Raw genomic sequence first — 20,708 nt, forward strand, 5'->3', positions numbered from 1 at the left:
CAGCCACACCTGTGCTGTTTTAGTTGGCTACTATTGCATAACTGATAAGATGCAGCTTTCAGCTCAACTCCGTTTCCTTTTTCCCACAACAGTGTTACATCACTCAAAATCAACCCGAGTGTTCTTGACCTACAGAACTTGAGCTCAAATTGAACTTGGATAAACAAATTAAAAACATACTATTGTGTTTCTATTCTATTAAGAACATGTTTTTCAGAAACAAATATGGATTATATTGATAAAATGTTAAATTACCATCAGGTGTAAGTAATGTCAATCTGCCTAACATCAAGTAGACTTTCTCAGATACCACAGCCTCTGTCAATATATTGAGTACATTTAACAAAAAAACATTCATTATGTCATTTAATGGGCCTTGTATAAAAAACAAAAACAATAAATGTTCCCTTTCACGTGAAGTCACCACATCCTTACATAATGTTGCTAATGTTTGTTTCGAAGTGGGCAATGCTTTGTGCAATATCTACAAGGGGACAGTTCATTGATGACTTGTCGTCATAATTTCAGCAGTTTAATAATCAATAACGTAATTTTTTTTACAGAACAGACTAATTTTTATTTTCACTGATATTTAACATGGTGAATTTAAACCATGCATTTGACAGAAAAGAACATTACAGAATCTTCTCAGAGTAGTCCATTTAAAATGCATCCAGGGGGACAGCTATTCCTTTAGGGAGAGGACAGTTTGTAAATAGGGGGGAGGGGAATAAAGAAAAGGAAACCTATGTCAAAGGCCATGTGAAATCTTTTTGGTGTGTTGGGAATTTGGGACAGAAACAGAGCTTTGTTTTCAAGCTGTGGGGTAAAGAGACAAGTCTGTGAAAACAAAGGGGCATGCAAAGTTAAGGGAGGTCTCATTTAAGTGTGGTAGGCTACAGGCCATTTCATTCAGCCACATTCTGTGGTTGGATTGACACGGTCCTGCGATAGGATCGATGATTAGGTGAAACACAGAATTTGGGTCTGGTTCTGTTTGATTAACATTGACCCAGGGTGTGACAGTTCACAGGCAAACAAGTGAATTCTAACCAACACAAAGAAGCCGTGGGAGGGCAACCTTTCCTGCCAGTCTACTTTAAAAAGACAAACGCATACACACTCAAGCAAAGGCACACACAGAAATTCAATATATGCTTCAGTTATTGTTTTGAAGTACAGTCACGAACACTCTAGGTAATGTGGGAAAGGTATATCATGAATGGAGATAAGCAGGAGTAAGAACATGATAGGACAACAGAGAGGACATTAAGGGAGAGGAAAAGAGGTGGACAGGGAACAAGTAGAATAAGGAGCAAAGAGATGCAGGGAGGGAGAGTGACATCCCTCTTAAGAATTGCATCAGCTGAACAGGACAGAGAAGGCGGGGCAGACATGGGTGAGTCAGTAAGTGATCAGGTGGGCCATCCAGTCAGTCACTCCCATGGAAAATAACCTTGTTGACTGTTGAACACCAACATGTAATGGACGCATGAGATTATAAAAATAAATCAAATGAGTTAATTGCGGTCGTGGAGGCAGCCTACGGACTAGGCTACTTCCTTTGTCCACCAAAATAAACCACTTGTGAATGAGGTGTATGAATTTAGTCCTAAATAGTTCCAATCTAGCCCAGAGAATACATTGATACTGAAAAAAAGGCTTTATTGGTGAAAAATAATCTTTACTAAAACTCAGCAGTGACATGCCAACCACCTTAAACTGCATTTTGTTGTTCTTAATTCTTGACATTTGCATATTAACAGCAAGAAGTTTCAAGTAGACAAGGTATGCGATTAGTCATTCACAACAATGACAGTAAAGGAAGCATAATCATGGGCAACTTTTACACCAGTTTCAGTTCATTGACTTTAGTTTGTGATTAAACACTATACATGACTCTAGTGCATCAAATACATTCATTGACAAATATTAACACATTATCAAACTTATAAATATTGAAGTATCAATTCCTAACCCTTATTGGATGGGAACTAAACATAATTATGTCCTTGCCTGACTAAAACAAAGAGGAAGTCCAATTTTGAACAAATATATATTAAAATCAAACCCCAATCATTTGGCATTATGCTAGGTGCACTTCCTGTTTATGTAAAGGAGCTCCCTTTTTCATCGCTCGCTCAGTCATTCTTCCTCCGGCTGGCTGAAATCCAGAGGGCCCTCAAGTCAGTGGTCACTACAAAGCACAGCTAGCTTACACAACGCGCCTTTCAAAATAAATACAAACCGAACAGATTCTACATGTAGAATCGGTTTGCAAATTATGTCCGGCACTCTCCGACAAACGCTACCGGTGTGTACAGCAGCCTGGCTCAGACTCTGGCTAGGGCTGGCTTGTTGTTAACACAGACAATAACAACCCATGCTGGGCTACAACTGAACAATATAAAACATTTAAATACTTTTTTATAATATGCCAAGATTACAGCAAAAGGGTGCAAAAAAAACTATGACATTCAAGCGAAAGACCCATTAATTGCAAGCATACAGTATGTAATAAAAATAATTTGGTGGGTGCTTATATTTGTCCTATTAATACACATATGTGAATTGGAAATTCATTTTTTGCATATCCCAACTCTTCCCAAGACACCCTCAGAGAGTGGGGTCACAGCCAGGGTGACCCTGGAGCAATTCGGGTTAAGTGCCTAACTCAAGGGCACAGAGATTGTTCACCTTGATGGCTCTTAGATTCGAACTAGCAACCTTTCGGTTACTGGCCCAATGCTCTAACCGTAAGGCTAACCTGCCGCATATATGTTCCAGGGTAGTGAGGCCGGGCACCTCTAGTTGGCCAGCTAGCTCATAGAAGCAGCATAATAAAACATCTACAATTTACCAAACAAAACCAGTCTCGCAACTCTACAACAGGCAAATGTATTGAAACAAACATCTACTCAAGCAATCACCTTGATTTGCATTTTGCCTTGCCTGAGGTTCACTGGTGAGAGCGCAAATGAAATTCCTCCATTTTCTTCACCAGTTCAAGGAAGTGCGAGTCAAGATAGGTAACTATACAAAAACAGCATCGCTAGTACACAGTGAGTCATTATTACTGTATAAAGTCCTTTCACTGTTTTTGAGCACAAGTCATTAGCCGTCTCAGTGGGACAATCCAACTCCCTAACAGCCTCCATATAGACCACAATCTGGTAACCTGCATGTTAAATACACACGTAAGAACACCAACAAACACATTTCCCATCAAGTGTTCTCCCACAGCCTTGTAATATAACAACCTCTGGTATGTCTCAAAGTGAATCCTAACCTTAGTCAGAGAGATATAGATATCTCCACACAGTTTAATTAAAATTGAACATCCTTCTTTACACCCCCCCCCCACCCCAACATGACCATATACTACCCCAATAGTCTCATTGTCCCTCTAACTCACTCATCTCCACCTCACCAAGCCGCCACACAATTCTCATATGGAAAAGAGATTTCCTCGTCTTTGTGAGAAGCCTCAACTGAAAAAGAACTAGAATTAACTTTCTGTTAAAGAATTGAGATTGGGGTCAAGGAGCGATCAACAAACAATTGGTCAGACAAAAAAATATATATATACACACTCACTCAGGTCCTGTCAAACTAGTTTGGGTACATCCTTATTTCTGCATTCAAATCCCTACTGCTGCCGTAGAACATTTTGGCTGAACCAGAAGCACACTTGGCACCCAGACATCCTTTAAACATGATTTCAACAGTTTGTCTGAACAGTTACAAAAATAGGTGCTTCACGGGGCTAGTGGAAACACTGACAAAATAGTTTGGAAATATTAAAAACAATCCCAGTGAACCTGGGTGCATTCACATTGAATCATTTGATAAAGTGGACTCCATAAATACAAGGTTCAGTGGGTTGGAGCGTTGGGGATTTCCTGGCTAGGGTTCAAAGTTCTTACCTTGTCTGTTCTCATGGCAACAAGTAGAGAAATTCATCCCATGCTTGTGGAACAGGATGGCAAACAAAAGGCCCAGAATCACCTTCTGTTTATGTCCCCTTAAAATACCTATTCTTATATGGAAACATAGTCTACTGTTGATATTAGTCACGATCAAATATGTTGGCATATTGTTTCTTCTTTGTCAATTAGAAAAATCTAGAGTGGAGGACAATAAAATAGTAATTTAGTATAAAAAAAGTACAAAGGGTTAGAAGTTATTTTCTTCCTCTTACTTCTTTGCCTCTTTCTTTTCAGTCTTTTTCCTCTTTCTTTACATCCACTCTGGATAACGAGATGGTGGCTGATGAGCCGAAGGGAAAATACAAATTGCCCTCTTCAAATAGGGGTTAGAGTTTGAAACATCCGATGGCCTCTTCGTCACACCCTCCCTCCCTCTCTTGGATCCCTCTCTCTGCACTGCACTCCCTCCAGCGCTGACCTCTTTATGCTCTTCTCTATCCCTGGCTCCATCTCTTCCTCTCCTTCATTGATTGCAACCCATTCTCTATATAAACCTTCCTCCCCTCTTTACAATATGTTAGAGATAGCTCCTCCAGACGGTCCTAACAGGGTAGGCTCACTCCCACCTGTCCCCCATCACCCTCCCTCAGCGCGGACCCGACCACAGTTCATCCTGGGAGTCTGAGTCCTCCATCTCGAATACGCCTCTGCTGGGTTGCGACCCTTTCCCTCGGACCCCTGAACTGCACGCACCACCAATCTCTGTCAGTGGCACGTAGGAGTAGTCCACACGGCCGGGGTGGTGAGCCGCGGACCGCCAACACATGATCAGGTGACCCACCAGGCTGGCCAACAGCAGAGAGGTCAACAGGCCAGTGACAATGAGCCAGCGCTGCCTGAGGAGAGATGGAGGGATGAGAAGAGAGAACAGGGGAGATAAATGGAAGATAGCAGGTGCTAGGCATCGGAAGTGAAAGAGGCGCTCTACACACTGCAAATACACTTGGAAAATGTACATATCCAATCCAAATCAAAACCACTTTTATAATTATTATCAGAAGAGGATTCATTGATATTGGTATGGGCCCCAAAAAGGAACATTTGTAGGACGATGAGTAAAAATGTGAGGAGGAATTCAGAACGGGAGAGAAAGATGATCAATGAATAAACAAACTTCAACCTCCCACTCCATCTGTGAATGAAACCATAGCAACTCAAAACAATCCCTCACTAGCATGTGAAAGGTAAGGGGGTTAATAAATGCGTATGGCTCCTGCAGTCTGTGACGTGTTTACGAGTAGAGGGGTCAAGCCCGCTAAATACAGGTCTGGACCACTGTTTGTCCATGCAAATATTAGCACATCACCAAACATAGCAGTGGACATGCTGTTATAGTCACACCGAGGTGTGACATTACATATGATTAAGTGATGAATTTCTGTCTTAGCCAAGCTGTGAAAAAATAGCAAGGCTGTGTTTTGCAATGTTCATCTGCATTAATTTACAATAGGAGAGTGACGGAGGGATTCAAAGGAGGGAGAGTGACTGTGCATGCGAGGAGGGCGGTTAGATTGATTTGTAGGTGGTTAACAGCAGGGAGGGGTTTCAGCTGAAATGACCTTTGGCACTTACTCAGAGAGATAAGGCTTGGATTTGTGTGCCTCCTCCTCGCTCCATGTTGCAAACATCTGATTGGCCAGACAATGGCCAGCTGTAGAAACAGTGGAAACAGCAATTACAGAAACCACTCATGTCTAAAGTCTAATCCACACACAATATCATACCAACTATAGATGGTCGCTTCAGCATCCTTGTTTGACTGCACTAGCTGTGACATTTTTCCTCTCATAAAAACAGGCATCAATGTACAAACAAGACAATTTGTTATTCCTCAACATGGCCTCAAGCAAATAGTGCCTTCAGAAAGTATTCACGCCACGTGACTTATTACACATTTTATTTTCTTACAGCCTGAATTTAAAATGGATTACCTTTAGATTGTTTGGTCACTGGCCTACACACGCACTACACCATAATTTCCAAGTGGAATTATGTTTTTTGAAATTGTTACAAATTAATTAAAAATGAAAATGCTGAAATGTCTTGAGTCAACAAATATTCAATCCCTTTATTTTTATGGCAAGCTTAAATTAGTTCAGGAGTAACAACTAATTTTCTTAACTCACATAATAAGATGCATGGACTCACTGTGTGAAATAGTGTTTTACAAGAATTCTGAATGACTACCTCATCTCTGTACCCCACAGATAATTGTAAGGTCTCTCAGTTGAGCAGTGAATTTTAAAACAGATTCCCCCACAAAGACAAAGGAGGTTTTCCAATGCCTCACAAAGGGGACCTAATGGGAAATGGCAAAACACAAACTCAGCAAAAAAAAAGAAAAATCCTCTCACTGTCAACTGTGTTAATTTTCAGCAAACTTAACATGTGTAAATATTTGTATGAACATAACAAGATTCAACAATAGACAAACTGAATAAGTTCCACAGACATGTGACTAACAGAAATGGAATAATGTGTCTCTGAACAAAGGGGGGATCAAAATCAAAAGTAACAGTCAGTATCTGGTGTGGCCACCAGCTGCATTAAGTACTGCAGTGCATCTCCTCCTCATGGACAACAGATTTGCCAGTTCTTGCTGTGAGATGTTAACCCACTCTTCCACCAAAGCATCTGCAAGTTCCCGGACATTTCTGGGGGGGGGGGGGCCCTAGCCCTTACCCTCCGATCCAACAGGTTCCAGACGTGCTCAATGGGATTGATATCCGGGCTCTTCGCCGGCCATGGCAGAACACTGACATTCCTGTCTTGTAGGAAATCACGCACAGAACGAGCAGTATGGCTGGTGGCATTGTCATGCTGGAGGGTCATGTCAGGATGAGCCTGCAGGAAGGGTACCACATGAGGGAGGAGGATGTCTTCCCTGTAACAGTGTTGAGATTGCCTGCAATGACAAGCTCAGTCCGATGCTGCTGTGACACACCGCCCCAGACCATGACGGACCCTCCACCTCCAAAATCGATCCCGCTCCAGAGTACAGGCCTCGGTGTAACGCTCATTCCTGCGATGATAAATGCGAATCCGACCATCACCCCGGGTGAGACAAAACCGACTCGTCAGTGAAGAGCACTTTTTGCCAGTCCTGTCTGATCCAGCGACGGTGGGTTTGTGCCCATAGGCGACGTTGTTGCCAGTGATGTCTGGTGAGGACCTGCCTTACAACAGGCCTACAAGCCCTCAGTCCAGCCTCTCTCAGCCTATTGCGGACAGTCTGAGCACTGATGTAGGGATTGTGCATTCCTGGTGTTACTCGGGCAGTTGTAGTTGCCATCCTGTACAGGTGTTGTTACACGTGGTCTGCCACTGCGAGGACGATCAACTGTCTGTCCTGTCTCCCTTTAGCGCAGTCTTAGGCGTCTCACAGTACGGACATTGCGATTTATTGCCCTGGCCACATCTGCAGTCCTCATGCCTCCTTGCAGCATGCCTACCATCTGTAAGGTGTTCGTGTCTTAACAACCATTCCACAGGTGCATGTTCATTAATTGTTTATGGTTCAATGAACAAGCATGGGAAACAGAGTTTAAACCCTTTACGAATCATCTTTGAAAGACAGGGTCCTGAAAAAGGGACGTAACTTTTTTTTTGCTGAGTTTATATAAGGTACAGATTGAATATCCCTTTGAGCATGGTGAAGTTACTAATTACACTTTGGATGGTGTATCAATACACCCAGTCACTGCAAATACACAGGTGTCCATCCTAACTATGTTATCAGAGAGGAAGGAAACGGCTCAGGGATTTCACCATGAGGCCAACAAAACAGTTGGAGTTTAATGGCTGTGATTGTTGTTGATCCATCCTCAGTTTTCACCATTGTAGATTCTCCACAATACTAACCTAATTGACAGAGTGAAAAGGAAGCCTGTAAAGAAAGAAATACATATTCCAAAACATGCATCCTTTTATCAACAAGGCACTAAAGTAATACTGCAAAGAATGTGGCGAAGCAATTCACTTTTTGTATTGAACACAAAGTGTTATGTTTGGGGCAAATCCAATACATTACTGAGTACCACTCTCCATTTTCAAGCATAGTCATGGCTGCATCAGCTTATGGGTATACTTGTAATAGTTAAGGACTGGGTGACCTTTTCAGGATAAAAAAGTAAACGGAATGAGCTTAGCACAGGCAAAATCCTAGAGGAAAACCTGGTTCAGTCTGCTTTCCACCAGACACGGGTAGATTAATTTTCCTTTCAGCAGGACAATAACCTAAAGCACAAGGCAAATTCTACACTGGAGTTGCTTACCAAGAAGACAGTGAATGTTCCTAAGTGGCCGAGTGACAGTTTTGAATTAAATATAAGGCAACACCTGAAAACTGTCGTCTAGCAATGACCTACAACCAATTTGACAGATCTTGAAAACTTCTGAAAATAATAAATGAGCAAGTAATGACCTACAACCCAGGTGTGGAAAGCCCATAGTCTTTCTGGGTTAGTCTCACAGCTGTAATCACTGCCAAATATGCTTCTACAAAGTATTGACTCAGGGGTGTGAATACTTATGTAAATTAGATATTTCTGTATTTAATTGTCAATACATTTCCAGAAATGTCTAAAAATATATGTTTTCACTTTGCCATTATGGGGTATTGTGTGTAGATGTTTGACAAAAAAAATGAATTCAATCCGGTTTAAATTCAGGCTGTAACAACAAAATGTGGAATAAGTCAAGAGGTATGAAAACTTCCTGAAGGAACTCTATGAAGGCACTCATTTACATACTAGCGTAAACACAAGGAACATTGAAAACAAGCTATTAAGAAATGAAACTTGATATGTGCAGTTGAAGTTGGAAGTTTACATACACCTTAGCCAAATACATTTAAACTCAGTTTCACAATTCCTGACATTTAATCCTAGTAAAAATTCCCTGTCTTAGGTCAGTTAGGATCACCACTATTTTAAGAATGTGAAATGTCAGAATAATATTAGAGAGAATGATTTATTTCAGCTTTTATTTCTTTCATCACATTCCCAGTGGGTCAGAAGTCTACATATTCAATTAGTAATCGGTAGCATTGCCTTTAAATTTATTAACATGGGTCAAACGTTTTGGGTAGCCTTTCCACAAGCTTCCCACAATAGGTTGGGTGAATTTTGGCCCATTCCTCCTGACAGGGCTGGTGTAACTCAGGTTCTAGGCCTCCTTGCTCACACACGCTTTTTCAGTTCTGCCCACAAATTTACAATGGGATTGAGGTCAGGGCTTTGTGGTGGCCACGCCAATACCTTGACTTTGTCCTTAAGTCATTTTGCCACAACTTTGGAAGCATGCTTGAGGTCATTGTCCATTTGGAAGACCCATTTGCGACAAAGCTTTAACTTCCTGACTGATGTCTTGATGTTGCTTCAATATGCCATCTATTTTGTGAAGTGCACCAGACTCACTGCAGCAAAGCACCCCCTACAACATGATGCTGCCACCCCCGTGCTTCACGGCTGCGATGATGTTCTTCGGCTTGCAAGCCTCCCCCTTTCTCCTCCAAACATAATAATGGTCATTATGGCCAAACAGTTCTATTTTTGTTTCATCAGACCAGAGGACATTTCTCCAAAACGTACAATCTTTGTCCCCATGTGAAGTTGAAAACTGTAGTCTGGCTTTTTTATGACGGTTTTGGAGCAGTGTCAATTAGCAGATGTCAATTAGCCTATCAGAAGCTTCTAAAGCCATGACATCATTTTCTGGAATTTTCCAAGCTGTTTAAAGGCACAGTCAACTTAGTGTATGTAAACTTCTGACCCACAGGAATTGTGATAGTGAATTATAAATGAAATAATCTGTCTGTAAACAATTGTTGGAAAAATTACGTGTGTCATGCACAAAGTAGATGTCCTAACTGACTTGACACAACTATAGTTTGTTAACAAGAAACTTGTGGAGTGGTTGAAAAACAAGTTTTAATGACTCCAACCTAAGTGTATGTAAACTTCTGACTTCAACTGTACATATGTAGAGGACTGGGGATTTATTAGGGTTACTCTAGTTTGTGACATACATCCCAACACAACTTGATTAAGCCCCCCTTTACCCCACTGTCTCCCACCTCTCTTTTACAGGGGTCTAAATATTTTAAACTCCTACACGTGTGTTGTAAGTGGCAGCCAGGCAGTCAGTAGATGGTGAGGGCCAGTCAGCCCATCATCCTGATAAAGAGCACTGTCCTGAGCTATGCTCAGAGACTGAAAGGGGAGATCCCCTAAGCAAGCTGGTCCAACACAATTAGACCCAACCAAATCATGAGAAAAATAAAATAATTATTTCCAATGTGTCAAGTAATTTAAAAAAAAAAGGCGCAAACTAGAATGCTATTTGGCCCTAAAGAGAGTACAGAGTGGCAGAATACCGGACCACTGACTGACCCAAAATTAAGCAAAGCTTTGACTATGTGAGCATAGCCTTGCTACTGAGAAAGGCCGTCGTAGGCAGACCTGGCTCTCAAGAGAACACAGGCTATGTGCACACTGCCCACAAAATTAAGTGGAAACTGAGCTGCACTTCCTAACCTCCTGCCAAATGTATGACAAAAGACAAATATTTCCCTCAGATTACACAGACCAGCAAAGAACTAGAAAACTCAAATTGATCAACTCAAATATATTGTGTGAAATACCACCGTGTGCCATCACAGCAGCAAGATTTGTGACCTGTTGCCACAAGAAAAGGGCAACCAGTGAAGAACATACACCATTGTAAATTATTATTATTTTCCCTTTTGTACATCGTTACAACACTGCACATAGCCATACTATGACATTTGAAATGTCTCTTCCTTTGGAACTTGTGAGTGTTTATTTTTGATTGTTTATTTCACTTTTGTTTATTTCACTTGCTTTGGCAATGTAAACATGTTTCCCCATGCCAATAAAGCCCTTGAATTGAATTGAGAAAGCAAGGCCAACAAGTAACGAACAAGGAGGGAGGTAAAATGACAGACAGGAACAAAAGAGGGGAAGAGATCAAATGAGGTAATACATGGAAGGGAAATGAGTCTGGGTGTGCTGGGACAGATGAGATCATCTCAGAGATAAACCTTCCTGATTTGTACTACAATGAGAACACAGAACATTAGACACACAGGGCGACTACATTAGGGTGCCTCCCAATTAGTTGACAGGCTGTTGGTCAACCAAGATTTTTTTGTCGACCAGTAGCACACACACGGCCATCTCAGTGAACAAATCTATTGCGAAGGCCTAGACTAAAAGCCAATTTATGCTAGATCTGAAATGTGGTCGGAGGCTCCGTATGGAGGGTGTGACGCAATTACGGAGCCTCCAGAGGCATGCAGCAGCCATGCACCTCCCAAATGAACCAATGCGGAGGGCCCTGTATACCTCCGCATTGACATGATTGGTTGACGGTAGATGGGAGCTGTACTACTTCCTTCACAACAGCTCTGCACTGCGAAGTGTGAATGCCATGACTTCTGCAGAGGCCGATTCACCATAAATGCTGTATGGCCAATGCAGACGTCGGCTTGACCATGACTCACCCAGATGCACTTCTCTCCAGAATGCGCTCTCTCCCACCAATTTGTGCACATTCATTGTTTCATAACTTCATTGTGTGAATTGTTTGCGTTTGATTGTTAGCGTCTATCAGTTCCCCATTAAAGATATCACCAGTAGTACATTTACCGTTAATTCCTAATCTACAATGTTTGTTCAGCTATGGTAATTTCTGTTAATGCATTCAATATATTATTATTCCTTTTACCGTTCTCATTGTCGGAGTGGACACATTGTTTGCAGAGCACACAACCTATGCAACACTTGTGAGGAACAAGTTGGTTTATTTCATTACGAGTTTTGCCAATCCAATTTAGTCATTGTCTTTTGTCTGGAGCACTCCTGTCAATGTTGAGTAAGGACGCGCACTTACTACACTTAGAAGTAGTCCTATAGGCCACCTGGCCTGATCACAAATGTAAGCATATAAAATGTGCCCATTTTGGGATCTGATAGTATTTCTGATTGGCTTAACGCATCACCAGTAATAAGCTGTGGAGTTTCACAAAGTCATGTTTCCTTCACCTCAAACAGCAGAGCAAAAAAAGTCTGTTTTAACATCAATTGAGAATGACAATAGTTCCTCAATGTATTTGAAAAATCTTTCCAGCGCTCTCCCTTTCAAATACCACTCAGTGTGAACGGAAAAATGTCATGCTCTGATCCGGTGGAAACGTCCGTAAATAGGCCTATCTGATTACTTCTCATCAGTGGTTGACTTAGACTGAAATAGGTCCTGGTCCCATTTTGGGTGCTGGTACTGTTTATATTTAGGTACATGAGCTTCACAATACTTTTGAGCTAATATTCTATCAGAGGTACAGAAGCTCAAGCAGTAGGACATTTGAGGTGTCGGTACTCCGCTCCGGTGAGCTCCTGCCCAAGTCAAGCACTGCTTCTATCACTTGCGCAAATAGCCTACAGCGGTGTCTGTCCCGAGCTCACTGGAGCAGGAAACTGAGGGCCCAGAATATTTTATGCAATGTTGCAAGTAAGCTAGAGCAAGCTTCAGACCAGACCCAAGTTAATAGTTGATAAAAATGTTTCAAGTTCTTTGCAGACAGACGATGCATAGCCAGTGTGATTTATAGGATATTTTATATCAGCAGGCTGCAATGTTTTTATTGGTTGGCTTTATTTATGTAGGCTATTTTTACATAGTTGGCCAATGGCAATAGAAGTTACTTTTTAGGTTTGTATCATTTTAATTTATATATCATTTTGATTAACCACATGACAATGATTGCGCATACGAAAACCATAACTGGCACACAGATCAGTAGAAATGGTAAGATAAATTGGCATTCCACATGAAAAAAGGTTGCCGACTCCTCGTGTAGCCTATTACCAGCAACTTCAGGAGAGTAATGGCAGAATCTGCAAAAGCCATCAGGAGAAGGAAGAGGATGGTTGGGTCAGGTTAAGATTTTTTCTTATGGTTATCTAGATCTGTCGCCCTCTTGAGTCATTTGTTTCTTATTTCATCAAACAGTGAGCTTAAAGCATCAGACAAGCTCAATGCATATAGTTGATTTTAACAAAATACATAGGATGTGTCTATATGGAGAAATACACGTTTAAAAATGTCAACCAATCGATTGGTCGAAAGAACAGACTTCAGTCGACCAAGATTTTTTTAGTTGGGGACAGCCCTAGACTACATACAGCCAACTGAAACATATCCTGAATGTTTGTACCATGTAATGATGGGGAACCAATAAAACAGACCGGTCATGTTTGGGAGAAAACCTATGCTAGCAGGCTTAGAATGAAGTGGTCCACATACTGTACAAGACACTTTACAGGACGACAACTATGAAACTATTAGTACTCATTAGAGACTGAGGTGCAGACATCCTGAATAGAGGCTTGTAACCTCTTTATGCAGTATGTTGTGATCCGTTTAGTTCCTTCAACTACTACTGCTCTGAGCAGGCGGGGGAGTTACAGGTGGTTCCATACCTCTGTGTATGCTCTGGTTCTTCTCTCCCTGGAACAGGGCATTGCAGCTTCCTGTGACCGGGTCACATGGGCACATGTCCTGGCACTGGCACTCCTGCCCACAGTCCAGCCCGTACAAACCCAGAGGACACTCTGAGGGGAACACAGGAAGTGATGTGAGAGACACCAAGGAAACAGGATGAGATGTCACTGGAAAATACAATAAAGCTTTAATGTAAAGAAACTTCCCTGCTGAAAACCACTGCTCTAGCTAGCAACATCCGGGGTTAGTACCAATGTTTTGGTTTCCTAGACCTTCTTAGGAATTTTAAGATAATGTTCACAATATGTAATTGTCCAACATAAGCTAGTCCATAATACATGGGAACTACAGCATTGATGAACATGAAGAGTTTAACAGCTCTGACAGACAATAAGACATCAACAATAGCTTAATTTAATCTCCAAAGCCACAGGTATTCAGTCCAGGATTTGGGCATCAGAGGGCCAAGGAAGTGATATAACGAAGGCTTAGCATATTAGGGCTAATGTGTTCCAGCAGTTCTCATTCAGAGATTTGGAGCAAGACTATTGGCAGAAGTTGTACAGAGAGGGAATGTTCTAGCCAGACCACTGGGAAAGCTTTTGTTGCTCACCGTTATCCCTGTGAGACTGGGAATAAGGCATAACATTGGAAGCACTCCAAGGTGCTATTACTAAAACAGGTGAGGTAAAGTCTGGGAATGTGAAAGAGAAATTAGGGATTGATAGGGGATTACGAATTTGATTTGGAGGGTCGTAAAGGTTGTTTTAGGTGTACACCAATCAATCAGGGTTAAACACTTATCCTGCCGCACTACTAGCAACACACCTTGTTCACAGGAGTCGCCACGGAAACCAATGGGGCAGCTGCAGCCACCGTGAACAGTGTCACATGAGCCCCCGTTAGTGCAGGCGCATGTCTGGTTGCAGCCGTCGCCATAGAAACCCAAATCACACACTGAGCGAGAGAGAGAAAATAAGTTAAAAGACACTAGTAAGCTGTGATAGGTGGACGGTCAGATACTGTAGATTTTGGAGGGAGTATTACAAGATATGAGGACAAGACGTCATTGTATACAGTATTATGTAGGATACAGGTTTGTTCAGGAAAGTAAGGAGTGTATTATAGGGCCATTGGGTTGGGAGAAGGTGCAGTGAGTGAAAGAAAATGTGAGGGCTAGGAGGTGTTAAAGTACTGCCCTGGAATGTGGAAGTTATAACTACCAACCGTAATTGCCAAAGCTTGACAGAGCACATTCTTCACAAATCATAGGGTCCTGGGGACAAGCAACATGTTTCACACCAGGAGAAATGACAGACTTGTTGTGTAAACAAACCAAGCCAGAGAGAGAGAGAGGGAGAGAGAGAGAGGCTGATTACCTTGGCTGCAGTTCTCCCCTCTCCATCCAGCATCACACGCACAGCCATCTGCACCAGGAGAGAGGGATGAGATAAGAGAGAAAGAGAATAGAGAAAGAAATAGGAGAGAGAGGCATTTCATTGTAACCTCAGAGAGCTGGTTCAGAACTCAAGGAGAGAACAACTGTACCCACTCCTCACTCACCCTGTGTACAGACACCGTGGGCACCACAGGCGGGCGGTTGGCACACCATGGTGTCACAGCCAGTCCCACTCCAGCCCTCCTGGCATTGGCAGTGCCCATTGATGCACATCCCGTGCCCGCTGCAGTCCTCAGGCTGACACTGGGGCTGGTGGACGCACAGGATGGTGGAGACCTGCCGAGGGCAGCGCCACATGGGGTCTGAGACACTGAAGGAGGGAATAGAGAGGAAATTGGGAGCATGGAGACAAAAGAGCAGGTGAGAGAATGAATATCATGAATATTATCATTTACAGTGTGTGAAACAGCAACAATATTTGACTAAAATAAAAGCAGCTCCATAAACCTTGTAATGTCATTGCAATGAACATGTGACATGAGCTTTCTGATTGGCTTACCAGTGGTCCGAGGGGTAGCTGGCCAATGAGCCGTTCGCCACGTAAGTGGAGGAACCACCCCCATCCAGGTTGATGGCATTGATGACCCCCTGACCTTTCAGAAAATCTGCCACCTCCCAAAGATTCATACTAGAGAGAGGAGAGAACAATTGGTACAAAACCACTAGTACAGGACTGTACCATAAGGCCATATAGGAGGATGGTGCTTGCATTTAGAGCAAAACAAATCCATAAGGACTTCTGAAGCAATGTCGATTGTGTGAAAAATAAGGTAAAATCATTGGAGAAAGTCAATGGTTGGTCTGATATACCCCGAGAGACTGTGCCTACTAGATAAGATTTATTGACGTTTTATGGCCTGATATTGAGTGAAGAGGCCATGGACATGAACAGACATGTCCCCTTGTGGTCTTTCCAAAGCCATGTCTTTAACAAACTCATGAAACTCTAGGTTAATGAGGTAATTTGTTCATCGCACCGGTACAGAGAAAGCCAGATCAATAGAATTGATCAGAGCCTTTTTACTTAGCCCCATCTCCCTTCATATGCCTAAATGGCCCCACTTCTGCCTCCAATCAAACCTGCATTGTCTCGCATTCCTTTCACTCTCCATCACTTTGACCAACCAGTTTCTCTCCCTCCCATTGTATTCCGTCTCCTGACTCCCACAATACTCTCTCCACTTTTTCACCCTCATCCAATTACACCTGTATTATTTTCCATCCTTTCTATCTCCTTACCCTCTTCTCCCTCCCTTTTCTCAACTCCTCATCTCTTGTCCATTCTTACCCTCTGTGGTCCGTCTGTCCGTCTATGTGGAACAGGATTAGTTTCCCCTCCTTATCGTGACCAACCGCTGTCCTGGCTGACACCACATCCACAAAATGGCGGAAATTCCCTGCGGAATCAAATGCATGAAAATTGAATTGAAGCATACTGGCTGAATTTGATAGAATACATAATTGTTGTTTTTACATAGCCAGAACGGGCAAACAGGGTTTCACCATATGCATTTGTCAATTGTGCCATACGCAATTTCTCTTCATATTTCTAAATGTATTTTTTTTATTGTGTATTATGACAACTCCCTGATGTTTTAAATGGCCATTTCATATGAGTGACGTGAAGCCAAAAACAGATTTCTACATCAAGTCTAGGACAAAGTTACCACTAAGTGCTGACCAGGCCAGTCCTGCTTTTTATTTCCTAATCTAATGGTTGAGTAAGCCGATGCTAGATCTGCACTTAATGGAGACTTACCTAAAGTAATATTAAAAGATGTCAATACTAACTAACTACATATATCTCTAGCATTTTAAGTAAGTATGGCTAAGTTGAAGACATCCTCAGTATCCTGCAGTAGCTACCCGTCTCCTGTGTCGTGTCACACTCAGCCTCTATGCTCTGGTTAATGTAGACCTGGCTGTTTCGGAGCAGCCACACCACCCCACTGACCAACTGCACAAAGGGGTTGGCTTCATCCTTAACGTCCTCCTCAGAGAGATAACTTGAGACAAAAAGAAGTAGAGAAACAGGATGTAAAGAGGGAAAATCAGGGACAAAGATGAGGAAAAAGTAAAGTTATCCCCAAACAGCATCAAATAACACCAGTCAGTCGTATCTCAAGAAAGGAATAACCAACTGTGGAACAAGGTACCCATGAGATCACATGCTTCGATTCTCATGTTAAAAAGGGTACATTCAGCAATCTAGTGAGATAAAAGATGTTGGCTTAGTCAGCGAAAAGCTGAAGTGCATCCTGAATCTCTGTACACAGTGTTTTCACCTGGCTTTCACTTGGCCCCACAAGAAATGTTTGTACTTCAATTTGTGACAGTTAAATAGCTTAGTGTTCAAAGCCCTCGGGCTCTAGTCTATGAAAAATCTATGGGGGGGAATCAGCCACTACACAACAACCAAGCTGTTCAGGTGGCTGGTTTTAATCGGTTTATGGACCAGTGCTTTTTTTCACTGCTCTTATTTTTCCCCATCAAACATACATACCATTATCTGGGAAACAGGAAAATTCCAAGGTAGAGCCAATACTCTACACGGAATGACTGACAGGTCAACACAACGCACTTCTCCAGGGAACAGGGAGTTCCGTCCTAATCTAATTGGTTATGTTCCAAAGTAGACGTCATTTACGCGATAGGGTTATTGTGGCATGTGCGTGTGTTTTCGTTGGGGGCTTAATTTGGGCATGGAGGTTTGGCTAGCGGAAGTTCATTAAAGTTTCATATGGAGAAACAAAGAAGCATTGCTGTTAGGGAGATGAGATAAGATCATTTAGAATGAGTAATAATCGTAGCATGTAATAAAGGCCTTTGTGTTTGAGCAAATAAACATAAGATCTTTGTATTTTATGATAACAGGATCAGTGTTCCACAACCTCAACTACAAGCCTTGACAGCATGTCTAGAAAAAGTTATGAAGTACAAATTTCTGTTAGAAATTATACACATTACAACCACATATGGAGCTCAAGTTGAGGTACAGAGAGATATTGAAAAGGAAATTCAACGAGACTGGCAGCTCTTACCCAAACACCAGCGTCCCGTCCCTCCTGATGCCAAACTGGGCATTCTGCAACCCTTCGCTGTCTCTCACTTGCACCCCGTCACTCACTAGATTCCCCAAACACTCCCCGGTCCTAGTACCAAAGAAACCTCCATTCTGGGCATAGAGACACCTGCCGGCTCTAGCAGTTTCCTCCACCGCCTCCCTCCGGTTCATCCCGCACCCCCCCGGCCCTCCAGGCTCCAGCACAGACACCGTCCTCAGGGGGTCGTGGACCACTGTAATGTGACCTGTGGCAGGGAGGAAATAATTTCTTAATTTTAGAGTTTATATACACAAAAAAAAAAAATTGGAAAAGAATCTCACTTGACAAAAGCCTAATATTGTAAGGGTATGGTGTTTAAACTGCTGAATATCTATGGAAACAGAAAATAACACATTTTGCCATAATGAATTCTTAAAAAAATGGGGCAATTTTAGGGGTATTTTCTAAATAAGTATTTCCTCCACTGACCTGTAACCCATCGGCTTGTGCCAGGGACGTCAGAGATGAAGACTTTCGACTCAGCCACGGGCACCCCAGTGTGGTTGCTGGCGGGCCAGGTCTGGTGGGTGACGTTGCCATGGACAACGGACTGGCAGTCTCGGACATGACGGTGGGAGTGCGAGGGTCCATGGCTATGGCCGTAGGGGTACGGCGATAGGAGGTCATCGTCCAATGAGGGACTGTGGAGAACAAATATCCCGTTGTTTCAACTTTATTTACTCATGATGATACACTTCTCCTGAGTCCATATTGCATTAAACCTGATGCAAAATAGACAAACTGCATTCAAAGAAATCAAGATCTGCAGTGAAAATGTTTAGAACTTTTTTCTTTAAAGTAAAGGTACTTAACTCAATAAATGTGTGACAAGTCCAAAAACACTTCACTCTCAAACAATTGACTTATTATCAGTGCGTCAATGTGTCAAAAGAGTGTTGGTCATGTCATGTGACTAAATATGTTTTCCAGAAGAAAAAGCCTTGGGCCACTTCAGACCAAGTTCTTTGCTATCCGGGATCCTTGGTACGTTTCAATGCTTATGTCACCAAATTGAAGTTGAAATGGCTACGGTAAAGGTTAATAAAGATGCACTATGCAAGATACAATATGCAGAAATCACACCTGATTTCAGTTAGAGTAACAAAACAGGCAAGTACAGTGTAGAGAATCATTGTACCATCTAAACCGCTGTGAAATATATTTTCCAAACCAAAAATATAGTATTTTTAGCCGTTTGAAGCTGGTTGTACAAAAACAATAGTAAAAGACACAAAAATATTACTTTAAAACAGAAAGCATAGAAATAGGGCACATAACAGATCTCCCGCTTCATAGACTTGCTTTCAATGAGCTCTACAACTCACATTTCTATGTGAATTTTGTGGGGTCGCCCAAAAAGTTTAACTTGAGACATTCAAATGGGTATTCTATGACATTAGACAACATATGACAGCTTATGCTAGTTGATAGGATGAGAGAAATGCTGGAGAGGTTGTTGTAACAAAGTAAAGACAGGGTCTGTAAAAAACGGACAAACTTGAGAATTGATTACTAGAAATTGATTTATATAATTTGAGATACAAGCACAGCACTATACAACACTGCTCTCTAGTGTTGATTATATGCATCTACCGGAAACCTCAAGATGGGTTGTGCTCAAAGAATAAACATCTCTGCCTCAATGCAATGACGTGTACTTTACCGTGGACTTCAGATTTGTACGTTAAATAACTATCATTTTGTCAAGAATAGGGGAGGAGTTATTTCATGCATTAAAAAAATGCTCATATTTAACATTAGCAAAGTACAAAAAAATACCAATATGAAAATGTATGGACTAAAATGTCAAATGTATGAGGGTAAATTAGTATTCCCTGCCTATGATCTGCCAGGTTATGGGATTATAAACTAACCAACTACTGCATTCATAATTTGGTCAGTTATAGCCAGCCAGTTGCTTGATTATAATGTTTATCTATTGCAGTGGCAGCAGTAAAGTGCAAAGTCATTCTTGTCTCTGACAGCAGAGATAACAGTATGCTGTCCCTTTGTGAATATAGTCAAGTGAAGAAGTCTTTGGCACACTTTGCTTCACTGCAAGCTGAGGACCCATCTGAAATACGTGTATTTCAAATTATGAATGCATTAGTTGGTTAGTTTATAATCCCAAAACCTGGCAGAACATAGGCAGGAAATACTAATTTACCCTCATACATTTTACATTTTAGTCCATACATTTTCATATTGGTCCCCCTTGGGAATAGAACCTACAAACCTGGAACTGCAAGAGCCAAGCTCTACCAACTTAACTACACGAGACTACGAAATCAGATAAATGCTCATCACAGGCTGTCCTAACAAGATTATTGTCTGCCTCTGAGACAGCAGCACAAGCACAACCAACCTAGTTAGCTAGCGAGCAGGCTAGCACTTGTTAACTTCTGAGTCTGATTGTGAAAGTTTTGCTAGCGAGCTAGAAACGACGGCCCTTACCCAATATTGTTGCACTCCGAAAGCCAAATACCAAGCCATATCAGGAGCAACGCAAAGTGACCATTCACTGAAAGTGTTGCCATATGATAGCATAGACATTGAAAATGTGCGTCTGCCTCACTCTACTTTTAAGCTACCATAATCAACGCGAGGGAAGTCATATGACTTGTCCAAGAC

At 41.9% G+C, this 20,708-nt stretch overlaps 1 protein-coding gene across 1 annotated transcript; it reads right to left on the minus strand.

The window, feature by feature from the left end:
* Positions 1-4,223: 4,223 nt before the first annotated feature.
* On the minus strand, positions 4,224-20,697 carry nagpa (N-acetylglucosamine-1-phosphodiester alpha-N-acetylglucosaminidase). The gene is made up of 12 exons (XM_071397309.1): positions 20,532-20,697; positions 18,507-18,718; positions 18,015-18,282; positions 16,840-16,979; positions 16,262-16,370; positions 15,473-15,601; positions 15,078-15,283; positions 14,894-14,941; positions 14,343-14,471; positions 13,493-13,624; positions 5,562-5,640; positions 4,224-4,825 (listed from the first exon to the last, which is right to left on the minus strand). Exons 1-12 carry the CDS (start codon positions 20,612-20,614, stop codon positions 4,576-4,578), a joined length of 1,785 nt encoding a protein of 594 aa, XP_071253410.1. The 5' UTR covers positions 20,615-20,697; the 3' UTR covers positions 4,224-4,575.
* Between the last annotated feature and the right edge of the window lie 11 nt (positions 20,698-20,708).

The sequence above is a fragment of the Salvelinus alpinus genome, chromosome 4, assembly GCF_045679555.1.
Source record: "Salvelinus alpinus chromosome 4, SLU_Salpinus.1, whole genome shotgun sequence".
In the NCBI taxonomy this organism is placed as follows: domain Eukaryota; kingdom Metazoa; phylum Chordata; class Actinopteri; order Salmoniformes; family Salmonidae; genus Salvelinus; species Salvelinus alpinus.

Bases quoted from the DNA above. Each gene is read 5' to 3' on its own strand.
- nagpa (XM_071397309.1), bottom strand. From the start codon at position 20,614: ATGGCAACACTTTCAGTGAATGGTCACTTTGCGTTGCTCCTGATATGG. The intron at 16,980-18,014 runs GTAAGAGCTGCC...TTTTGTCTCAAG, and splicing joins GACGGGACGCTGGTGTTTGG to TTATCTCTCTGAGGAGGACG. The intron at 15,602-16,261 runs GTAAGAATGGAC...TCCTCTCTCTAG, and splicing joins GGACAGACGGACCACAGAGG to TATGAATCTTTGGGAGGTGG.